Source organism: Lepisosteus oculatus, chromosome 6, assembly GCF_040954835.1.
Source record: "Lepisosteus oculatus isolate fLepOcu1 chromosome 6, fLepOcu1.hap2, whole genome shotgun sequence".
Classification (NCBI taxonomy): domain Eukaryota; kingdom Metazoa; phylum Chordata; class Actinopteri; order Semionotiformes; family Lepisosteidae; genus Lepisosteus; species Lepisosteus oculatus.
In genome coordinates this window covers 6,059,959-6,082,254 of record NC_090701.1, presented here as the reverse complement: position 1 = coordinate 6,082,254, position 22,296 = coordinate 6,059,959, and the positions used below count along the sequence as shown (strand labels likewise).

At 38.0% G+C, this 22,296-nt stretch overlaps 2 protein-coding genes across 4 annotated transcripts in view; both read right to left on the bottom strand.

Moving 5' to 3' along the window:
• Window positions 1-14,015, bottom strand: part of rnf152 (ring finger protein 152) — a 73,953-nt gene extending 59,938 nt beyond the window's left edge. Inside the window, exon 1 of one of the 2 annotated variants that reach the window (XM_015354954.2) lies at window positions 13,938-14,015. The gene's annotated coding sequence lies outside the window, so the exon portion shown is untranslated. Of the gene's footprint in view, window positions 1-13,928 lie in introns of both variants that reach the window. The other variant, XM_015354961.2, reaches the window with a different exon arrangement.
• A 246-nt stretch (window positions 14,016-14,261) lies between these two features.
• LOC107078271 (bucky ball-like) lies at window positions 14,262-22,048 on the bottom strand. Of its 2 annotated transcripts, none has more exons than XM_015354649.2 (6): window positions 21,968-22,048; window positions 20,680-20,832; window positions 18,222-20,159; window positions 16,425-16,535; window positions 16,102-16,200; window positions 14,262-15,301 (listed from the first exon to the last, which is right to left on the bottom strand). In XM_015354649.2, the coding sequence occupies exons 2-6, from the start codon at window positions 20,828-20,830 to the stop codon at window positions 15,270-15,272; spliced, it is 2,331 nt and encodes a 776-aa protein (XP_015210135.2). In that variant the 5' UTR covers window positions 20,831-20,832; window positions 21,968-22,048; the 3' UTR covers window positions 14,262-15,269. The 2 variants fall into 2 exon arrangements, with proteins under 2 accessions (XP_015210135.2, XP_015210136.2); XM_015354650.2 differs by having other exon boundaries at window positions 20,698-20,832.
• Between the last annotated feature and the right edge of the window lie 248 nt (window positions 22,049-22,296).

Here is a 22,296-nt window from a genome sequence, read left to right as displayed (position 1 = left end):
GGGGATCCCCATTACCTGTAAAGCGCTTTGAGTGGGTGTCCAGAAAAGTGCTATATAAGTGTAAGCAATTATTATTATTATTACTAGAAGAAACATGAGAAATAAACTCAACATAAAGAGCCTTGGGATACCACACACAGGACTTCATATATACAAAGCACTCCTTGTCACCAAGCTTTAACTCCTTGCAATTTGCCTTTCCAATGTTTTCCTACACCTCATTACGTGTAAGACATCTCAGTCCTGATTGCTGGGAACTTAAAAGATACTAAATGCAAGTACAACAGAACCTGCATCTTTTGAGTGGACAAATCAAGAAAAAAAAGCAGAGAATCTGATTGTATGCAGTATGGTAAGAAAAGACTGCCTCTCTCAATTGCGTCTTTCAAAGTATGTTAATAGCTCTGGGACACAGTCATTTAGAAACTGATAACTTGTGTATTCATAAGCCTTTGAATAATATTCTGGATAAAACCCTCCAGTATCAAGTACTCCAATATTATTGGGTTTGTAGCTTCAGGAATTCAAGTTGTGCATATAATTCAAAGCTTCTGTAAAATATTTTGGTGTATTTATCAGGATAGGTGCACTACAGAAGGGAAAGAAACATGTATACAAAGAGGGAAGGGAATGTGTGGGGACATATAGTTCTTAACAAGGTCAGAGAAGAAACAAAACGTAGAATAAAATTCAATTTAGGAAGTCACATAAGGAGGAAAGAGTGAAAATCACTTGGAGTGATGATGGCCACAAAACACTGAAGAGCACAACATTTCTTGTGTGCAAACTTGTAGAAGAAAAGAAGGCCTTGACAATTTCTTAAAATAGGGCCATTGAGCAATGTTTCCCCAAGAAGACGGAAGTCAGCTCCAAGTTGTACTTTAAGTTTTTATCTGCTCTGGAACCAAGAAGAGATGCTGCTAACCTTCACAAAAATTGAATCAGGTACTTCAGGTGTTACTTTAGGTGTACTTCAAGGTCAATAGGATCTAGCTTCTCATTCGGGGTAAAACAGTCATTGTAGTACAAGTAATGCTGTATCCATAGCCAATACTGTTTTATTGCCTATTGGTCTTCTAAATTTCTAAGTGAAGCATTTGAAATATTTGAAAGCTGATTGTGTGAGCATGTATTATGTCATTTAGTGGCCGAGTATGTTCATTTGATGTTTCGTTGCAGATGTAACAGGTCTTGTTGTCTTAGATGAGCCTAATGGAGTGATGGCACAGCCCAAGTCTATCAAGAGTCTTGTAGTTTGGAGCTGACCTTTTGGCATGGTGGGTTTGTCTGGGCTTAATGGGTGCAATGCCCCTTCACATCATTTTTCATGATGACCTTTCAACTGGAACCTTTTTTCTCGTAACGCCAACACAAAACCCATATAGCCTTCTCGCCCACAATTCCCTTAACCTTCTACAGTTGAAATTTGTGCCAGGCACTTCAAACTACAAAAACTACAAAACTACATGGGTCAAAATCAAGATCACCCAAAAGGCCTGTGCAGTAATCTCTCTTGCATTTCCTACAGAAAGAACTCTGCCATTCGCATTGGTGAAACACGAAGAATACTGAAGAATATTGGCTGACCATTTCAGGGGACAAACAGATCAAAGATCTCTCTCAGATGACAGGCCTCCATTTTACCTCTCTATGATTACACTGACCTTTCTGTCTGTGTCACATTCACAGGGATTAGAAGACACCTATCTCATACCTTTTGAAGCACATCAGAAGCAATATTGGTCCTTAAACTTGGTTCAAACATTCCCCCAGTACTCAATAAATGATTAAATCTTCTAATCTCTCCATTCTTTTACAGATTGCTGCTTTTCATACTTCCTCTAAAATGTGTAACCCATTTTTGCCCACTTTTTATTAACCACTATTATTTCTTCCTTTAATGTTTAGGGTGGAATTAAGCCTTACTTGTATCTTTCAGAAAAGCTTTGCTGCTATTGTTCTATCTTAAATACGCCTTTGACTTATCACCAGAATACCAATGTGGAAAAAAAAAAACATACACAGCTGTTTATTATATAGAGTAAAAGGTTCTATAATGGACTATGAAAAATGTTTAACTCTCAACAGAATGCAATGCATTATACAAAACTACATCTGAATGACACTTAAATTAATAATGCACTTTGATTATAAATCAAATGAAAAAAGAGCTCAAGATATGATCTCCAGTGTGCATCAGGAACTGGAGCAGAAATGGTAATGACAGTTATTTTTTGTTGCAGACAGGGCTGGTTCTAGGGAACTGCAGGAAATGCCTGAACAGGCTGTTTCAGATAGTGCCAGAAATTGGTCAGCGGTAGTATAGTCATGATTTGTAGTAGCAAATACAGGCTCCTGACACTTGAGTGTGTTGTTTAGATTCTGCACCTAACTAAAAATAGAAGCTATATCTATGGTCAACAATTACAGTCAATTTCAATTTAATTTTCTTTAATACATTTTTTTGACAGCCACCATCTAAAAGGTGGAAATAAAAAATATATCACTAATATCAGAATATATTAATGAAAGTGAAATTTTAATCATAGGAGTTTGACGATAAACATTTTCAGTTGTTTGATCTCATGCTAAAGTACAAAGCCATTAGTTAAAAATCAGTAATAACTTTGTAGCAACAGACAAACTACTATTCCAGGAAACATCACATATGATAAGATAGTCAGCTGCCGAAGACCTGTAGCAAAGAAAACAGACAAATTCATGTGTGCCAGCTGTTTAACAAACTCATTCAGCATACCGCCTGTCAATGCAATTAATGTCAAAATAGAAGAGAGGGAATTAAAAAAGAAAGCTGTGAGGACTTTTTCATTTTTAATTTAATTTTTTTCTTGTGACATGAACTAATAAAAATACATTTATTCCAAAATACAGTAATAACCAAAGCAAAGACAGTCATTGCATTTGACAGATTCTTTATAATAGAGAAAAGAAGCCATTTATGCTTCATGTCATAATTGCCTTTAACTTTCCTCATGGATTTGCTCTATGTTTTCTTGCTCAGCTCATCAACTGCATTTGAAAGGGATGCTATCATATCTTAATGACACGACTCACAAGTCAGAGAAACAAGATGTTGCTCTTTTAAAATCTAGACATTAGTCATATTTTTTGCAGCTTATAGCATGATCATAAGAATTGCATAAAACATACTACTTCAAACAAATCACTACGTTTTTAGTAAACAAAAAAAAATAACATTTTGGATGTTGATCTAATCCTCGTGATGTCATTTTGATTAATTGATCATTCACGACTGTGACACACTTGAGGGATTCTGCCTGCTGCATTAGCACTAAATCACCTCCTTGGTGAGGTAGATGATTTTGCAAGCCAATGAGGTGATTTATCCTGTTGAATATCTAGCACGGTGGAAATAAAAACAAAACAAAACAATCTACTCTGCTTATTAAGAGAACAATGCCTTTGTGATATTGCTCCATAGCAAAACCTCAGGTGAACTCGGAATCAGTGGACTCAAGTCCTGTTTAACGTTTAATCAAAAGTGTGTATACCCAGGTGGACATCAGTAAATGTGCTGAAGACATGCAGAATGGAATGATGATTGCAGTGTATAAAAGACGTCCAAGCGGATGGTTTATCCTGCTCCAGACCTTTACGTGTAATGATTGATGGCAACCTGTCTGCACGGTGCTACATTGATCTAGACCTGAAACTTCACTTGCTGCCCCTGGGGACTCCTGCTGTTGTCTAAGACAATGCACATTCTCTCGCTTCTTTAACTGTGGCATTCTTGAGAACTGCAAATGTGGAAGCTAAGCCATGGATGCCCCTTATTGATCACACAGACCAGGGAGAAGGCACAAGCCTGCCCAGGCTCTAATAGGACAGAATCCCACTAGACAAGGTCAGTAACCTGGTACAAAGCCTGTGTTTTCAACCGAACAAACTCCTCTGGTTTCCTGCAGGGGTCACACTGTTCCTGTCTGTGACTTTCACAGTAGATCCCCTGTTAACACTGTTGATGACTAATTCTAATCCACATAATGGATTTATGTCAGGCGTGATCAATTAAATGTCAGTGCAGCTGCTACAGTAACAATTTTGCCAAAGCTACAGTATGTGAATTTGTTCCAGCTGTAAGTGATAAGTTTCTTTTTTCTTTTACCTTTTTTTTTAAACAGACTACAATACGGAGTTCACAATTTTGCTTTAGCCTATTTCTGCGAGACTGGTGATGTAAAGCAACTAGAGACTTGTCCTGTCTGGCATTTGTACAAATCCTATTCTCAGACAAGCTGGGTGAAGGCTGTCTATTGGGTTTGGTTATAGTGGCCTGGTTAATGTCAGGTGTATGACAAGCTGCTGGTCCTGAAACAGGCTGCCTGAAGCATTATCTGTCTAGAAAGGTGACTCTCACTCACAACTTGATTTGTTTCCAAAAATATCACATTTTAAATATGAATTCCTTAGTTAGTCAAATGTGATAAAGCATTGTCAAACATTCCCTAATCTCACACTATTTACCAGAATTCTCCCAAAGGGATGAGAAAAACACAAATTACACTAACCATATTATGACAGCATTGTACAGTACAATTCGAGTAATATTGAATAGCTTGCCTGGTTGGTGTTGCGTCAACAACAACAAAAATAGTTTTATACCAATGTGATTCTTCCATCTACACTTGAATCGCCCCTGACAAAACTGAATAAATCAGAGTGCTTTTAATTTAGTATTATTATTAGATTTTCTGCTGCATACAGTAGTTATGTTTAACGTCTGTGTGAAGTCAGGCAATAGTTATCACTTGCCTGTACAGCAAACCATGTGATACAAGAGCAACAAAGTGGAAAGGAAAGTCCTTGAAGTGACCTCAGCTAGACTCTTTTAGGGCAATCCTCAATGTGCCACCTCCAGGCTTGGTACAGTTTTGTTTTTGCCTCATTAAATATTATGCTCTGCAACAGGCCAAAGCAAACGCACAGCACAGGATGTCAGTATTAACAAGGAAAGAGACTGGTTAGTGTTAATATTTAACAATACAGTGTTCGGTAGCCCTTTAGCGATTCCCTATGAATAATAAATACAGGTGGGGATATGCAAGACCCAGTCACACTCCAGGTGACACTTTTTCTGTCAAGCAGTTGTTTTCTTCTATTAACAACTTTTTCTTCTAAATGTTTTTGTATCTGTTGCTATACACAGAATACCTTTTCCTGATCAAAAAACAGTACACAAAATAATGTGCAATATGTCTTTTTTTTGTCCAGCCATGTCCCAATTTTTAATTCATGGCTCTCCAATCCTAATCCTATATCTGTTGGTTTTCATTCCAGTTGGACTCCAGGTGGCCTATTCAAATATCTAACTTTGAATCTGACTGACAAGACCTTTTTCTGCTCATGAAGAAAGTGCTTAAAAGTTACCTCCAAATATTTGCAATTAAAAATACACAATAAAACAGTTTTGTTCCAGGAAAGTGGAAAGGAATGAAATATATATTTTATTTAAAAAATGATTGTTCATGCTTTTCATATTCTCTACAGGAAAACTGTATATAAAGGATGACTTGTATCGGATCAATTTTAATTCCTATGACTACCAGTAGGTATAACATCTGTGTCTTTATTAGAGTGGAGGGGATCACTGTATTCTGCAATACAACTAGATAATCATCACTCCTATAGGTTCTCAAAAAATGCCAGAGGAAGATATTCTGTATTCTGGAGAATTCATGTGTCTTGGTAAGATGCTTCATGATTTTCTCAGACATTTTTGTTCTTGATTTTACTAACATATCCTGGATAATTCAATTCCAGTTTTTCAGATAGATATAATGCACAGAGTCTAAGCAAACTCATATATGTGGAATAAGTGACTGAATATTTTTCTTTAAATATGGTACCATTTAAAGTAGTAATTGAAGATCCATTAATGCCAGCAAAAATAAAAAGTTAACATTCAGGTAAGATATTTCTTTAATCCATTTTATATAGAGAAAAATGGAAAACATATTTTTTTCCCTCTCTAGCTGTAAAATTGCTATTAAATAGCTGAAGAGTTTGTAAAAGTAATGTTTCAAGCAAGGAGGAGGCAAAATAAGTGCAGAAAACTAATATAATTTTTCGCTTACTGATAATTTTGGTTTTTAAAATAGCCTGTAGTGTGACAGAAAAACGGACTGGAGCAAAATTATATCAAGCCAGTCCTGTGAAATGTCTTCTCTTTCCAGAACTTTCTCAAACTGTCAATAATGGCTTAAAAAAGCTTCAGGACCACTCAAGTATCTAGATTATAATATGTGCTTTCCCCTTAATATTATCTACAAGACACACTTCATAACAGTCCAGCCTCTGTTTTAACATCAAACTGCACATTAGAGACCTATATTTTTTTTTAATTCTACATACTATGATTTTGCCTTTCTTTTTTTTTTTTACAAATTTTAGAATTATTTTCCAAAAGTTGCAGTTTTTATATCTGTGCTGCAGAACTGCCCCCATTTTAATTGGGTTATCTGGAAGGCCAAAAAAAAAACATCTCACCAGTTGTTAAAGCATGAAACTTTCCACAAAGTTCTTAGTGACATATACAGTAGCGTTGCCATTTAATGTGATGGAAGGGGAAGGCTGTCAAAAATGGAATGTGTCTCCTTTGACAGGGCAGACATAAAAAAAGAGAAGGAAACACTGTATAAGGGAATGCAGTAAATGGAATATGTCAAATGGGTACTGTCTGAATTTGCCGATGAGTCATGGCCATTATAAAAGAAAAGCACAAGTCGGAAACAGCACACATGGTTCCTAGCAAACTGTCATAGTCATGATCAGCATGCCCCTTGGAATAGGGATTAACTGTTCCTTCATGCTTAGGCTGTTCTTACAGTAAAACTAGTACAGCAAGCAATCTGAGACTCCGAGATGCAGTCTTATAATCATGTAGAATTTAAATCTGTTTCATGGATAGTCAATGCATTGCCATCCTGCTAAGAACAGTTGTCTATTTTTTCCCCACCTTGTTTCGGAAACAACACAAAAGATGTTTGTCTTATCTGTTACAAGGACACAGTAATTTACTGTACTTTGCAGCATTTGTAAAGTCTTCCCTTAAGTCAGAGCTAATTAGCAAACATTGAACACCATGACAGGAAAACAAATCTAAATCAATCAAGATCTGGAATATTTTTTTTATGTGTAATGAAATGGTTTAAATTTCAGACACTTTTTACGGCACAGACTATTAGAGCAACCAACAAAGACAACTAGAAATGTATTTGTTTATTGTTTTGATTGGAAATGATAATTAATAACACGTACAACTCACTGGATTTTGCTCATCTGCTAATGACCATTCTGTAGTCTAGGACAACATTGGCAACATTCTCAGGAATCAACTGCTGTTAGCTGTGTTTAAAGCTAAAGCAAGGTCACCAACACAAATAAAATTGAACAATTAGTCTCCTATCATATAACAAATATTGCAACATGGCTACAAACATTGGCAACATTATTTGGTCTTAGGTTATATTTTCATTATGAAAGGCTATGAAGATGGCAAGACAGGGGTCTGAAAATAACTGATACTTTCAAGCCTCACAATCGACTCGTTACCAAATATATGCAGTATGTTAACTACACTAAGATAGTAAATACTTCATGTATCATGTTTTTCTCATACAGCTTAGCATTTAATTTCTCAGTAAGAAAATAATTTCTGCAGCTTTTGGATTACTATTGCTAATTCTAAAGATTTAAAAAGCTAATGCACACTACACATTCTTTTACATATTTCTGATTTTAGTTGTTAATGCTTTAAAATGCTTTATGTAGTTCATTAAAGAAGTACTGACCCCAGAGACTACATTTTAACAATTTTTATGGTCATAAATGACATTACTTATGGGGCTCTATTGACCAATAAGCATGACTTGCATATCACGATTAAAATATACAGTAATTGCATAGCTATCAAAGGGCTTCAGTCTGACATTTAGAAAATTAATCATTCATCATATACTGTTAAGAGCCTGAGCTGGGACAGAGACAAACGTCATAAAGGTCATTTACCAACATTATTGCTACACACTGTAAACTATACAAAAGTGTCTTTCTGTATTCTAATGGTGGGTTACTAACCTTTTCTTGTTTAGACGTTCTTTATCTTTAGGAAGTAAACGTATGACTGAAAATGTCACAAATGTTCTGCAGTAAGTAAATAAGTAAAGTAAACATGACTAAATATCCAAGGGCTGTGAATACATGCACTTAACCTCCCATGAGTACACATGAACAAGATCCAACAAATCCATCAAGAGAACATAACTCCTTAAAGTTTGTACAAACTAGACGAACCGAAAAGTAAACAGTTAAGCAAATACCAGACTTGAGAATTTGATATCCTTAAATGAGGCCAACCCTCCAAAAATAATGTTATATACAGTGCCTTGCAAAAGTATTCGTCCCCCTTGGACTTTTTACCATTTTATTGTGCTACAGCATGGACATTAACTGTTTTGGCTTTAAGCCACTCCAGTGTGGCTTTTGTTGTATGTTTCGGGTCATTGTCTGTTGGAAGATGAATCGTCTTCAAAGTCCCAGTGCTCTTGCGGATTGCAGCATGTTTTCCTCTGGGATTTTTCTAGACAAACAGTAGCTCCATCCATTTTTCCTTCCCTGTCGCAGACAAGCATCCCCAAAGCATGATGCTGCCACCACCGTGCTTCACTGTAGGGATGGTGTTCCCAGTGCGATGTGCTGTTAGGTTTGCGCCAGACAAAGTTCAATTTTGGTCTCGTCAGACCATAGAACCTTCCTCCAAATTACTGAGTCTCTCACATGCCTTTGGGCAAACTCCAGCCGAGATGCGATACGAGATTTTTTTTCCTCCCCAACAAAGGCTTTCTTCTTGTCACCCTTCCAATCAATTTTTTATGATTTATGAAGTGTGTGCTATTGTTGTCTCATGCAGTTTCTCTCATCTCGGTCATGGAGGACTGAAACCGTAACCCTCTTGGTGGCCTCCCTTACTACAGCTCTTCCTGCCTGACACTCAGTTTTGGAGGACGAACAGTTCTGGGCAGATTCACAGTTGTTCTATGTTTTCCTCACCTTTTTATTGGTGGACTCCACTGTGCTTCAAGGGATATTCAATGCTTAGGACATTTTCTTACATCCTTGCCCTCACTGGTATTTTTCCCCAAGAACTTTGTCGCGGCTCTGCTTGGAATATTCCTTGGTCTTCATGGTTTAGTGTTTCCTTGGAAATGCACTAAGTAGGAAAGCTCCCAGACACAGGTGTATTTACTCTGAAATCACGTGAAACACCTCAACTGCATACAGATGGCCTACAGTCAAGTAATTATGTGACTTGGAGAAGAGAGTTGTTGGTTAGTTCAGAGGTGATTTAGGTGTGTCAAAGCAAGGGGGTGAATACTTATGCATTCAATTATTTTCTGTTTTTTATTTATTTAGTCAAATGTAAAAATAAGGGGGGGTGAATACTTTTGCAAAGCACCGTAACACCGTGGAGGACTTTGAATGCTCTCAAATTGCAGGATTTGTAGAAACAATAGCCCTACCTTTCAAATAAGGTATACATATAACTCACTGCAGACTGAATCAAGGAAATAAAAGATCAGATGTAACAAGCAGACTGGATAAATGCACATTTAGAAATTCAAACAGGTTTTTATCTGCTACTCAAAAATAATTAAAAGCTTAATTTTTTAAAGACTCCTCTGTTGCTGCACTTATTGTACACAAGGGCTACTGTGAAATATTTGATAGTGCTGTGTTACTTCCCCCCGACAACATGTGGAAATTCTCTGAGCTCTGTGCCGAGTCCATTGCGAAGATGGCTGTAGTAAATTACTGTAACTTATTCACAGGCAGATCAGATTTCCTCAGTGATTTGGAACACATTCTCCCTGATAAGAAATAAAGAATGCAACACTGTCACTCTGCCTTTGTTAAAATTATCCCCATAGAAAGGTGCACCTGACCAATGAAAAAGAATAATGTCATGATGGTGAGTGCCACCATTACTGTAAATATGTTAAAGGTTTAGCAACTCCTGCAGACAATTAGTAAGCAGTTCTCTGTTTTTATTCTGTCATCTATAACTCAGAGGTAGACAAGTCCCATCTGAAGTACTGCATAATCCGTAAAAAAAAACACATCAAAATAAGTTTTTCAAGCTTTGATTAAACCCATGTGACAGATACTGTATATTATTTCAGTAATTTCTCTGCATGCTCTTATGTTACCTGACAAAATACTTTTACAGGTGGTTAGGAGTGTTAAATTGCATATTACCTCTCTAAAGCTCCCAATTAAAATAAAAAAAATACTTCATACAGATAATTATTTTCATTTTTATTCCTTATTTAAAAAAGGAAACTATTGTGTTCGATCTGAGATACTGATCTCTGCAGTACGCTTTGTCATAGCACTTTTAATGCTATACTAACAGGGAATAACAGATATTCAATCCAAATCGACCTTTTTTAATATGTAATCCATCCATCACCACTGTCTAACAGTTCTTCTTTCAATTCAGGCTTAGCCTGTTCCAGAAAGCAACAGGCTCAAGGTGAGTTAACTCACCAGTACATGTTTGGACTGTGTGAGGAAACGAGAGCACACAAAAAACATGGAGAACATACAAAGTCAACACAGACAGCACCCCAGGTCTGGAATTGAACCCAGGAACCCAGCACTGCCAGGCATAAATGCCAAGAATGAGCTAGAGTACCATGCCACCCATATGCAATATAGATAAAAATATTAAGCTAACAATATGTTCCATAGTATCTACACAGTAATCCAGCAGGACGTGTGCAGAGGCACTTGACAAGATTATTCATTGTCATCATTGTTTGTTCTTTCATTAGAACTGCTGTCACAGAACAGAAACATCTATATTCATGCAGTCTTGGAAGAAACCAGGCCTGTACGCATTTTACGATCAGCGAGAGAATTACTTGTGCCGAGGGGTTTTCCTTGAGATTGAACTCAGGCCTTTGTCTTGGGCCACTGCTTTATCTTCTCTCCCAATGATTAATCGAATTGTCTCAACAGTTACTGCAGTAGCCGGATCCCTTCCCTCTGTATGACTTTTTGTCTTCCTCTAAATTATTTTTCCCTCGCACCGTTACCTCTATAGGGGTTAGACAGCTAGACAGGCTAATCCTGACTGAGCTGTAGTTTGATGCACCAGCTGAAGGATTCTAAACATACAGTACAACCTAAATGTCCTGTTCCTTTTCAGAAAGGTGGGTCTAACTGCTAACAAAACATTTCTCTTAGGAGGTTGTGTGGAGACCGAGACCCCTAAATGGCATTTGGTCTCATTCATATGCAGAACTTCTTCTAATGAAAAGTCGTACGGATAAAATGTTGCATTTTGTATTTGGTGTATTATGTTTTTGTACATTTATTTTTTGCAAATTAATACAAATAAATGATCCAAAGCAATGAGACATGGAGCAATATACATAGAATTTTCCTTCTTTAATCCAAAAATTCAATACCTATTGTTTACAAACAGGCTAGAGGTGGGTTTTTTATTTCCTTTTTACATGCAAATTTCTCAAAGAGTTTATGCTTAATTACAAGATCAAAGGACCTTTTAACAGTGAATTGAAACTGATTGTTTGTTCATTCCCATTGTACTTGTCATCTTGTAGAGCAACCAGGTATTTAAAACAAATTACCAAACATTTGTATTCTACTCTATTTGTAGTATAATGTATATTGCAAACTAATTTGAAAGATGTTTGGCATTCAGCAAACCACGGAAAAGACAGGTATTAGAGTTTACTAGCACTACGTTTTCTTTGTTTTAAGCTAAACAAAAGGAATTTTATCATGATTGAAATGACCCAGGCAGCAAACCATTTGACATCTCTGAATTGGTAACAAGCACTTGATTTTTTTAAAACATTTTTTGAACCAATGCTAAATTTATACAGTGTTTTTTATTTGATAGATATATGATCTATCCACCGTTTTTACTGTTTTTAAAAAAAACAACTGTTAAGCATCTATAAGAGAATTAGTAGCTCCTATCTGATTTTGTCCCTTTAAAAACTCACCACTGCTGCAACATCATAAAATACGTCTCTGGCATTCAAGGAGAAACAAAGTCCTTAAATACAAGGTTTATCCAACCTTGTGCTCTCTGGAGTACATACAGTATGGTTACCATCCACAGAGTGCCCCTGGGTTAACTTAATTCATTTCGATGCAGCAGCTATCAAAATAACTTTTTACCACAAATAGAACAATTCCAGTCTTTTTAATTGTCTGAATAAGACGCATTGGACAGGAGGCAATAAACCAAGATACAGACAATATTTTGCTTCTGAACCTTAACATGTTGCAGTGGGGCTGGGGATTTCTGATGCAGCCTGACAGCTCTTGAGTCCCGGGTTTGATTCCGGCCCAAGCAGATTCTTCTCAACTCCCAAAGACAAGCAGGTTGGTTTTATTGGCATCTCTAAATTTTGTTGTGCAAAATTAGCATCACATTCAGGGTGCAGCCTTGCTTTGAGCCCTGTGCTTCCTGTGTAGATCTCACATTACCACAACCCTCATCTAGAACGAGTGTTTTTTCGATAGTTAACGGATTAAAACGCATATGAATGATAGGCATTAGTGATTGTAAGTGAAAATAAAAATCATTTTTTTTTTGCCGTTTGTCTGTGTGGGGGGTTCTACATCTTAATCAAAATTCTGCTATATTAATCTCAAATGCCCTTTAAACATTTTGTTTCTTCTACTATGCGTTTATCACAGTAAACAGCTCAAAAGATTGTATCCATTGAAACAAACTGCCGGTTTCATAGAGAGAAATATCTCCCCTTAGAGCAAAATTACAGAGATAAAACGGAATAGAATTACCTAATCAAAATATACCATGCATAATCTAAAGTAAATTAATTCACCACACATTAATGAGCAACGAGCTAGATAGGTCGAATGACCTACTAGTTTATAACCTGTTCTTACGAACACACGCAGAAATACTACAAAGCGTTTAATTTATATATGACTTGAGTTTATCGATATTTAACTTGCATATTTCAGCTGCCTAATAACATTCTTATCCACTTAAAAAAAACGACCCGAAAAATATTCCAGCATTTGCTCTCCACCAACAAAAAGCACTTTCTCCAAGATAAACTGAACTTAATCGCTCAGTGTGGCTATAGCGCCATCTGGGGGGTTTTCTTGTGACAAAATATACCGCATTCTAAACACGAAGTAAAAATAAAGATTAAGGGGGGTAACAGGAAAAAAAAAAACATTCACACCCTGCCTTTCGTAAAGACGTTTTAGAATGACTCTGATACACAATGAACAACTAGTAATAAAACGCATTATTCCCAATGCTAATGTATGAATCGATTTACCAACTAGTGAATTGTTTTTTACGCGTTGCAAATAGGCGACTGGTTTCACCTAAAGTTTTAAACCCTTTTTAAGTGTGGTCATATTGCGTCTAATTAACCTATGTTGACAATTTTCTGGCTTCTCAAAAACTAAAAAAAGAGTCACTATTGCTACCTTCGGTCTTTCTTTTTGATAAAACTTTAGAAGAAATGGGGTTAATGGTGAAATCCAGTCAGACTCACACCTCCTCTCCGTTTCATATCTGAACACTCTTAACAAATCTTTTCTCCTTTTCGTTTAATTAGCTTTATTCAACTTTTTCCCCAAGTTGAGATGACAGGTTCTTTCTTTCCCTTATCTCGGCGCCCTCCCATAGTTTAACAGCTAGAAATGCTTTATAACTATTGCTTGCAACCTTTATCATGTAAACTTTTGCCTAAAACCTGCTAAAATCAATTCCGGGCAAGCCAGTTACTGTTCGAACGACATTTGGCGCTTTGTTTCCTGCGGGAGGTAATATTTCCCTTTTCTCTGTGAATCTGAAGACGTACAGTACTCACAGCAGCTCCCCTGAGTCGTGCGGTCGATGCCCCTTTAATCTGGTTGTGCTCGGGCGCTCTGCTTTCTTTCTCTGCCCGTGGCACAGGTGGGTTTATAGACCGAAACTGTATTTCAAGTGCCCCAATCACAACCTCACACAGGGCCATGATGTATTAAGCTCACGTGTTTTTCATCGCATGAAGGGACATTTAAACAGCAGGCGTGAAACGAAGAGCTGGAACTTGGCTCAATTCATAAATATTCTGTGAATTTCCAGTGAAAATGTAGTGTAGAAATGAGGAAAAACAGGAGGAAAATAAATAAATGCAGGTGAAACAAGAAGGGTTGTGTACCCCGGCTATTTTAATCATTTTCCTGCTTAACGTTTAGAACAAAAGTACATAGCAAAACTTTATTCTTCATGCAACTTTTCTAACAGCATAACGTCTTTATCAAAAACAAAATATAAAAACAAACCCGAGCCTACAAGAATAACGATTAAACTTTAACTTGATTGAAACATTGACTGTAACACAAGATTGACATAATTGCTCTACGATGACAAATATTGTATCAGGCATACGAAAAGTACCAGCCCTACTGTATAAGCCTTGAGTCAGAGCCCCCGTGACTCAGCAGTATTGCAGACAATTGTTCCAGTTATCACATTTCACTCCCCAATTACAATTTACATGTCAGAAATAATTACGAACAACCAATACGCGAATAAAGGCCCCTTTAAATTCATAGGTCTCTAAGATGAAGTCCATCATATTTTTACATTTTAATCTTCATACAACTGGATGGTGCTGGTCTTTCGAGACCTTCATATTTTATTCAGTATATACCATGTGAAGAGGAGCAATCCTCTGATTTCCCTGCTTAAAAAACATCAGAGGAGTTATTGTCACAGATGGAGCTGAAATCACAGGTGGCACATTTTCACAGCACCAGCGCCTAGGCTGAGAATGTCACCATTACCTCAATTCCCCTTTAAACCTCAGTTGCCATATTCAGTCCTGAAAATGAATATTAATAATTGTACTTTCTTCAGACAAAGAGCTTTGCATTTTTATCCAAGGCAGATTAGTTGAATCCATCTGTTCAGTTTCTGTGCTGAGTTTAGAATTGTGTTTTCTTGGAAAAATTGCTCACACATACAGTACTGTATAATCCCTTTATCTTCCCCATAGCCTATTCAGATAGAGATCCTACAAGAAAACAGTGTCTCTCGGCTGGTTTGAGTTGGAAAAGGTGTTTAATACTTACAAAGTGTTACGTGTCACGTTAATTACAGTGCTAATAAAATGTTTTTTTTTAATAATTATCTAGTGTCTTGAGTGAAAATCATCTCAGTGTCTTGTGCCTCTTCTATTGCTGGATCCTAAAAAAAAAAACAATTTAAAATCAGACACTTCAAAGTAATTCCAACTAATTCGGGATGTAATGTGGAAAAATTCAGTTCCCAGGGGAGGCATGATAATTGCAGCTTGACATCTTTTCAATGACCGGTTTGGAGAGCTGACATTCATAACAGCTGGATGTAATGGAGGTCATCGTGATGTCTTACATCTAGAAAATGTGAGAGCATTACACATATTTCTATCAATGTGTGTGGCATAAGAATGAATGCATTAGAGTGGAAAACTAGGGGCCAGCCCAAGGATGAAAGTGTGTCATTTCTTTAACCTATTAATAAGTTAAATTTATGAATTTAGATTATTATTTTTTTTAATTTAGAACAGCAGCCCCAGCTCACGATTTATATCCTAATACAGTTCTCGGAATGCCATGGAACATCAAAGGTGATTCCACCCACCCTCTCTTTTCCCGGTTCATCGTGCTCCCATCAGGAAGACTGTATAGGGTACCAATTCAAACAAAAATCTCTATAAGAAGTCCTTTCTCCCCTCTACAATAAAAGCCATTTGTAAATCAGGTGTCTCAAAACCAATTCCTGAAGATCACAGATTCTCCTAGTTTTTTTTCCATATAATTGACTACTCAGGTTTGAACAAAAGTCATAAGAGACTAGACCCTATAGGAACACAGTCTTAGACCTCTGCTGTAAACTTTTGATGTTCTTTGAACGAGTTAGTTCTTTGCCAGTGAACTAAAGATTTTTCCTTGACTCCTAGTGATCCTAGCAGCACCATGGCTGAAGAAGAATAAAACATCACTGACCTCTTGTTCTGTTCGGTCTTGGCTGGTCTCTTTCAAGAGTTTCACTGTGCGCATTTTTCCTGTGTCTCTGTGCAAGTGGCATGTATGACACATTTTTCTCTAGAGGTGATAGAAAAAATATTTGAAATCACCTGTGTGTTGTTGCATTAGGACTATTACTCCACGAGGCATTCTAAAATAAGAGGAACTGTATGTGGAACAGACTTCATTATCACCAAAGAGCAGAACATTGCACTACATACACACAAGAGCCTTTGGAGTCAACGAGATACCTCCTTAGAGTAAACTATTTTACTTCAGCTGTGGTGAAAAATAATGCCTACCTTGTGACTGGGGAAGTGTTTTCCTTTCTTTATTCGTGTTTCTCGGTCTGGCTCCATAATTTTCCCAATCCTCCTTGTCAGGTATCGATACACTTTCTCTCCATGCCTTTTCTAGACAAACAGAAAAGCAAACAGTGGAGACCGGGTTCACTCAACATCATTGCTAGAGAAGTTACTATTAATAAAATATATTCCAGGAACTTTCAGAGTTAAAGGAACTTATTGCTTTTAATTTCCATGAATCCACTGTTTAAAATCCATTGTATTCCTGGTGTGAGTTGTAACCTGGAGCCTATTCAGGAAGCGGACAGGACACAATGGCCTGGAATGGATGCCAGTTTATCGCAGGGCACGTGCACAATTTAAAGACGTTTTAAGTGAACGAAATAGCTTGCTTTTCGAAGCTAGGAGCAAACCAGAGTATCAGGAAAAACAAAATGCACAAACTGAGGGTGACCATGCAAACAGGAGGCATCTCAGACCAGATTGTAACTAAGGTCCAGGAGCTATGAGGCAGTGGCACCAACCATTACTCCATTTCTAGCATGAACAGCAAGACAACTAAATTATGTTGCGCACCAGAGTTATGCTACATCTCTATTTATACAGTTTCATAAAATATTTTATACATCACATCTATACTCAATTTCTTTAAAGGACCTGGTACATTACATCTATAATGTCAGACTTCCCTCAACCCTGTCCCTCTAAGTTCCCTAGCATTATGCAATATCTCCAGAAATGTAAATTGCAAATAAATGCTTTTTGGGGAATGATAATAGCTCTAAATACCCAGAAAGTTAAAACAATACTTTAATTGCAATGAAGAACAGACTATGAAATTGTCTTACGTCTGTGAACCTCATGTGCAGTATATGATGATAAAATCATTAACAAGAAGCGAGTTGCCAACCATGTATATAGAGTATTATATATAGCTTGGAAATAAAGTCTTATTTGACTGTTACCTACAGTTGTGATTGAGAATATTAAAAATACTTTGAGTAAACTACATTCAATTTTCTGTTGTATTTATTTTTCACAGCAATCAATTGCTTATAATGACTCTTTCTTCCTTATCATTATTCCATTGACAATGTACAGATGTCTTCTGCAAATACACAGAGTCACTTTTCCTTTGCCGTTTATGATATTTAAGCAATTTGTAAAGTAGCATTGGTTAAAACATAGGTTTCTTACAAAACACACATCTAAGTTTGAATTCTTCTCCACTCCTATTCACAAATGACCCCATATCGCAGCCCTACCAACTGCTCAAACTGGCCTGTTCAAATTCCACAATCTTCAAAAAACTGAGGAAGATCTTGAACAGGTGGGCTTGAGTGAGCTGATCAGATATTATACGCAACGCTGAGAAACAGGGGTGAATACAATACATTAACTACTTGAATTGGTGGCATTAGTATCATTAGTGTGTACCTTTTCTCCTCCTGGCAAAACATTCTGAACCAGTACCTTTTGCCTTTATGCATGTTCCCGAAATAAGATGTTACTGCTCCACACAGCCAAGATTTCTTGGTACAACATTATTAGATTCCTATACTATACAATGTTTTTCATATTTTTGAGAACGAGTGATCCCCTATTGTAAAATTAAGCTGATGGCTGTTGAAAGAAATCTCAACTTGACTGCAACACGGAACAAAAAGTTGTCGCGTTTTTTCATGCCTGCACCCTAACATTTGCGGACATCAGAAAGCTCCTTTGAAGTACACTAAGGATCTCTTACAAATGCTTATTTTAACAGTTTTGCAGAAAAACACCTTTGTTCCTGACCTTTACATTTGCCTGGAGTAGACGTCACCATAACTTCAGCATTACACTCCTTCATGGCATCTGGATGGCTATATTCATAGGCAAGCTTGGCCTCTTTTCCAGAATTCCTCTTTTCTTTGACTTTTGGACTCTGAAAAACTGAATTGTTTTCCGACACTCTTTTAGAAAGAATCCTCTTCCTTGCCGCCATTGACGTCCTAGACTCCTGATTTTGTTTGAGGGGTTCTGATGGGCCTTTAACCTCCAGTGTTTCATGGTCCAAGTCCTCATTGGCATAGTGGCCCACAGCTTCAGGCCCTCTCACTTTCATAACCTGCGTTGAGCTGTATCTACAGGCTGCACAGGTTTGTTTAAGGTCAGCAGTTTGTTGGGTTAATTTGTGCCTTTTGTGTCCACATAGAGCTTTTGAATCAGAACTACCATGTGCGTTCTGTTTTGACAAACAGTGGGTGCACCTTTTTGCTCCCTCATCATTTGGATTAAGAGCATTCCTGTTAATGAGGTGATTACAAAACCCTTCATTTTCAGGGGTTCCCTTCACCTCCAACAATCGACTGTGCCTTTTTTTCACTCTCTTTTGCATAGAGGTATCCATGGGGTCACAGGGGCCTTCACATGTTAGCTTTGCCTTTTTTCCCATCCTTATCGCATCTTTGGAGGTACTGAAAATGCTCAGGTGGTCCTGAACACTCTGGGGTAATTTGCTGAAATAATACACATTGCCAAAGTCTGCTAACCAGCTTGCGGAAGGAACGTATGGAGGCAGAGTCTCCACAGGCCACCCCTCCTCATTTTCATTTTTATCCTTTCCTGTGGTGTGATCCTGGCTGTTTGCCACAGAACCCGTCTCCATTTGCTCGACGTGACTATCTGGGGCTCGCTCATTGAAGGGCTCCTCAGTTGCCTTTTCAGGGTGCGTCTTACCCTGCTGAGCCAGCCACTCTTCAGGTGAGACATGAGGGTCCAGCTTTGTGACTGACTTTCCTGACAACTCAGCTTTCTTCAAATCTTCTACATGCAGGACTTCACACTGTTGCTTGGGGTTATCTGCGGGAACATGCTCAACAGGTTTTGCACCGCCATCTTCCTCATGTAGATGTCTTGGTGCACCTTTATCATTCTGGACCATTCTTGGGTCCTGCTCAGTAACTGGTGCTGACCCTTTCTTGTTTGGTCTTGTTCTGTGTTCCTTGTGAACAGCAGGTTTCTTCTCATCTCTGACAGATGCGACAGCATTGGGTGGAGAAGCTCCCAGGAGTAGTACGTCTGGGAAGGCAGGCACACATTGCTCCTGGAGCTCCTCTGGGCGCACTGCATTCTGTAAGACATTAGTCTCGTTAATGGTGGAGCTGTAAAGTGGCATTACACCTTCTGTGGAGCTTACAGACCACACATCGCACTGAACCAGATTCCCTGAAGTGCTTGGGGAGGATTCAGCTGTTGTCTCCCGTGACCTGAAAATTTTAAGAGTGGACGGCATGTCTCTGCATTCTATCCTGACCTCCTCTTTCTGGAAAACAAAGCTCTTGGGACTGGTAACCCTTGATGTCAGAGAGCCTGCTTCCTCCCCTGGGACGTCCTGTTTCTCAGAACGCGAGCAGACGATGGAGTTTGAGAAGGAACCAACATGTCTCGCTTCCCTTACAGAGTCTGATCTCCCAGCTTGGGCACCTCCCACACAAGTACCAATAACTCCTGAATGCTGCGAGTCATTCATCAGCACAGCTGGATCGGTCTGCACCTCCGAGCTGGTGGTCTCCTTTGAAGTGGTGTTCTGTTGATACCGAAATCTCCTGGCATGATAGGCCATGGTGGGTGGGAAGTGGGGATTTAAGAGTCTTCTGTAATCCGCAGGATGCAGCTGAGCCTGAGGGACAATATAGCCAGGAATTTCCATGTAGGGGTTTGGAGGTAAAGGTGGGAAACCCAAGCCATAACCTTTAAAACAGATCAGAAAAAAGTATCAATATTTTAATTACACTCTGTGCCACTCCAGATGTACAGTATGTATTGGTGCCCAGTGATACACCAGAACCTTCTGAGATGGATGAGTGATTGTATCAGTTAAAGGCACTGAGAAATTGTACATCGAAAGGTGCTACATAAATACAAAGATCTGAAATGTGGTTGTAGCTTCAGAAGCATCTATTGCATTATCTTACCGTATTTAAAATAACAAAAACAAATGATTCATTTTATGATTACCCTCCACATAACGAAAGGCTCTACTGCAAGCGAGTTCTGATTTACAATGGCAATCACCCGGCCTACCCATTTACACAGCTGGGCTATTTAGTGGAGCAAGGTACTTAATTCGGATCACTTCACCATCTGTCCCCCCAGCTGCGATTTGAATGCATAAGCTTCCAGATGTTGCTACTCCTACTCCACATTTCTACCCATGAACATTCGACCACCCATATGTTTCCGTGTATGAAAACGCCCTGTAATCACCTACCTAGACCAGGGAACCCACCGTAGGCATGGTATGGCATAGGCATGTGCCAATGGTATGGAAAATAAGGTGGGGATGGCTGCACATAGAAAAAGGGTCTGGTCTGTTCTTCTGGGTGCTGCCCATTCCCCACAGGATGTGGTGCTGCAGCCATGTCTAAAACCAAAACATGTGACAGTCGCGTTACGGTACAAGACACCATCCATCTTCCGTCCTGATCCCTTTTACCAGCTTGCCAAATTTGTTTCCTTTACGAATAAGATTCCGACAGGGCAGGACAGTTGCAGCAGGACAGGCCTGAATACCTCACGTACGTAGCTGCGCTCATGATGTCACTGCGAAAGAATGTGCTCACCTTTAATGTACTTAACTGCGATTCAGGTGCGTAAACCTGCATATCTTGGCCAGGGCACAAATACAATGTTTGGGACAGGCTATCTGGCTGAAAAAGCTTTGTGCTGTTATGGGTGGGAGATTACTACATTACTACAAAATGTTTTCAAAAGAAATCATGATCCCCAAATTATTCAAAGATCCAGGGTTGGAAAGCATTACACCTCTGTTAGTAACATGTAAGTTTTAATTATTTTTAACTGCTGTATAAGAATCACCTTGACATGATATGCAGTTAATGTGTCTTTTAAAAATCATCCATTGACTTCTAAAACAGCCACTTTGACTCTGCCATTTTATCCTTGTGAAATCCTTAACTTGTTAATCAGGAAGCATAAAACTGTAATTGACTGTAAGGACCTGGGTTAAGATACACCTACACCTTTTTAAGAATATAATACAAAGGCTTGTCTTCTAAACAACTACTTTATTATAAAATGTGTACTTTCCTCAAAAAAGTTGTATAAAAATGGCAAATGCTATATCTAATAGCTTAGCTTTATATTATCAAGCAATCGGACAGGGTCTCATGTTGAATAAATAAACAAGCACATATATACTCTGTGTGCTGATGCAAACTACTGTGATGGGTAATACATTCAACTATGGTAAAGCAAAATAATTTACCCTTTTCTTGGATACTTTAAAATCCCATTCCCTTTGTACAACAAGCTAATTATTTGAATGACACAGAACATTTTATACATTTTTAAACAGGAAAATTAAAAACAAAGGCTGAGAAAAACAGAATTGCATGATAGCAGATGTGCAGAAAAGGGGATCGCAAACTCTGTACTGGTTGTATAAATATATTCAACAACAAATGATCACACATTGGACAGAAAATGGTACAATGCAACTTAAAGACCAAAAAAAATGAACAAATAATCATACATACTTGCAGGAAGAAATTCTGGCAAAATGCTTGCACAAACTTACAGCTGACCTTATGTAGACAATTATGGAAGGTGGGGTAAAATTAGCATTGACAAGTGAGAAAAGAATGTGATTGGTTGATTCTGATTGGACTAACCTGGCTGCTTACCTTTCACGGTGGCAAGGGAGAAGCTGACCACTTGCAATCACCCTAGTGCTTGGATCTGACTGATTTTTATCAGATTTATTTTAAGCTCTACCTGTAAGTGTTAAAATCACTTTTTTTCTTTTGATATAAATTAAACAAACTCAAAAATATATAAACCAGTGTAAAGTTAATTAAATCCTCAT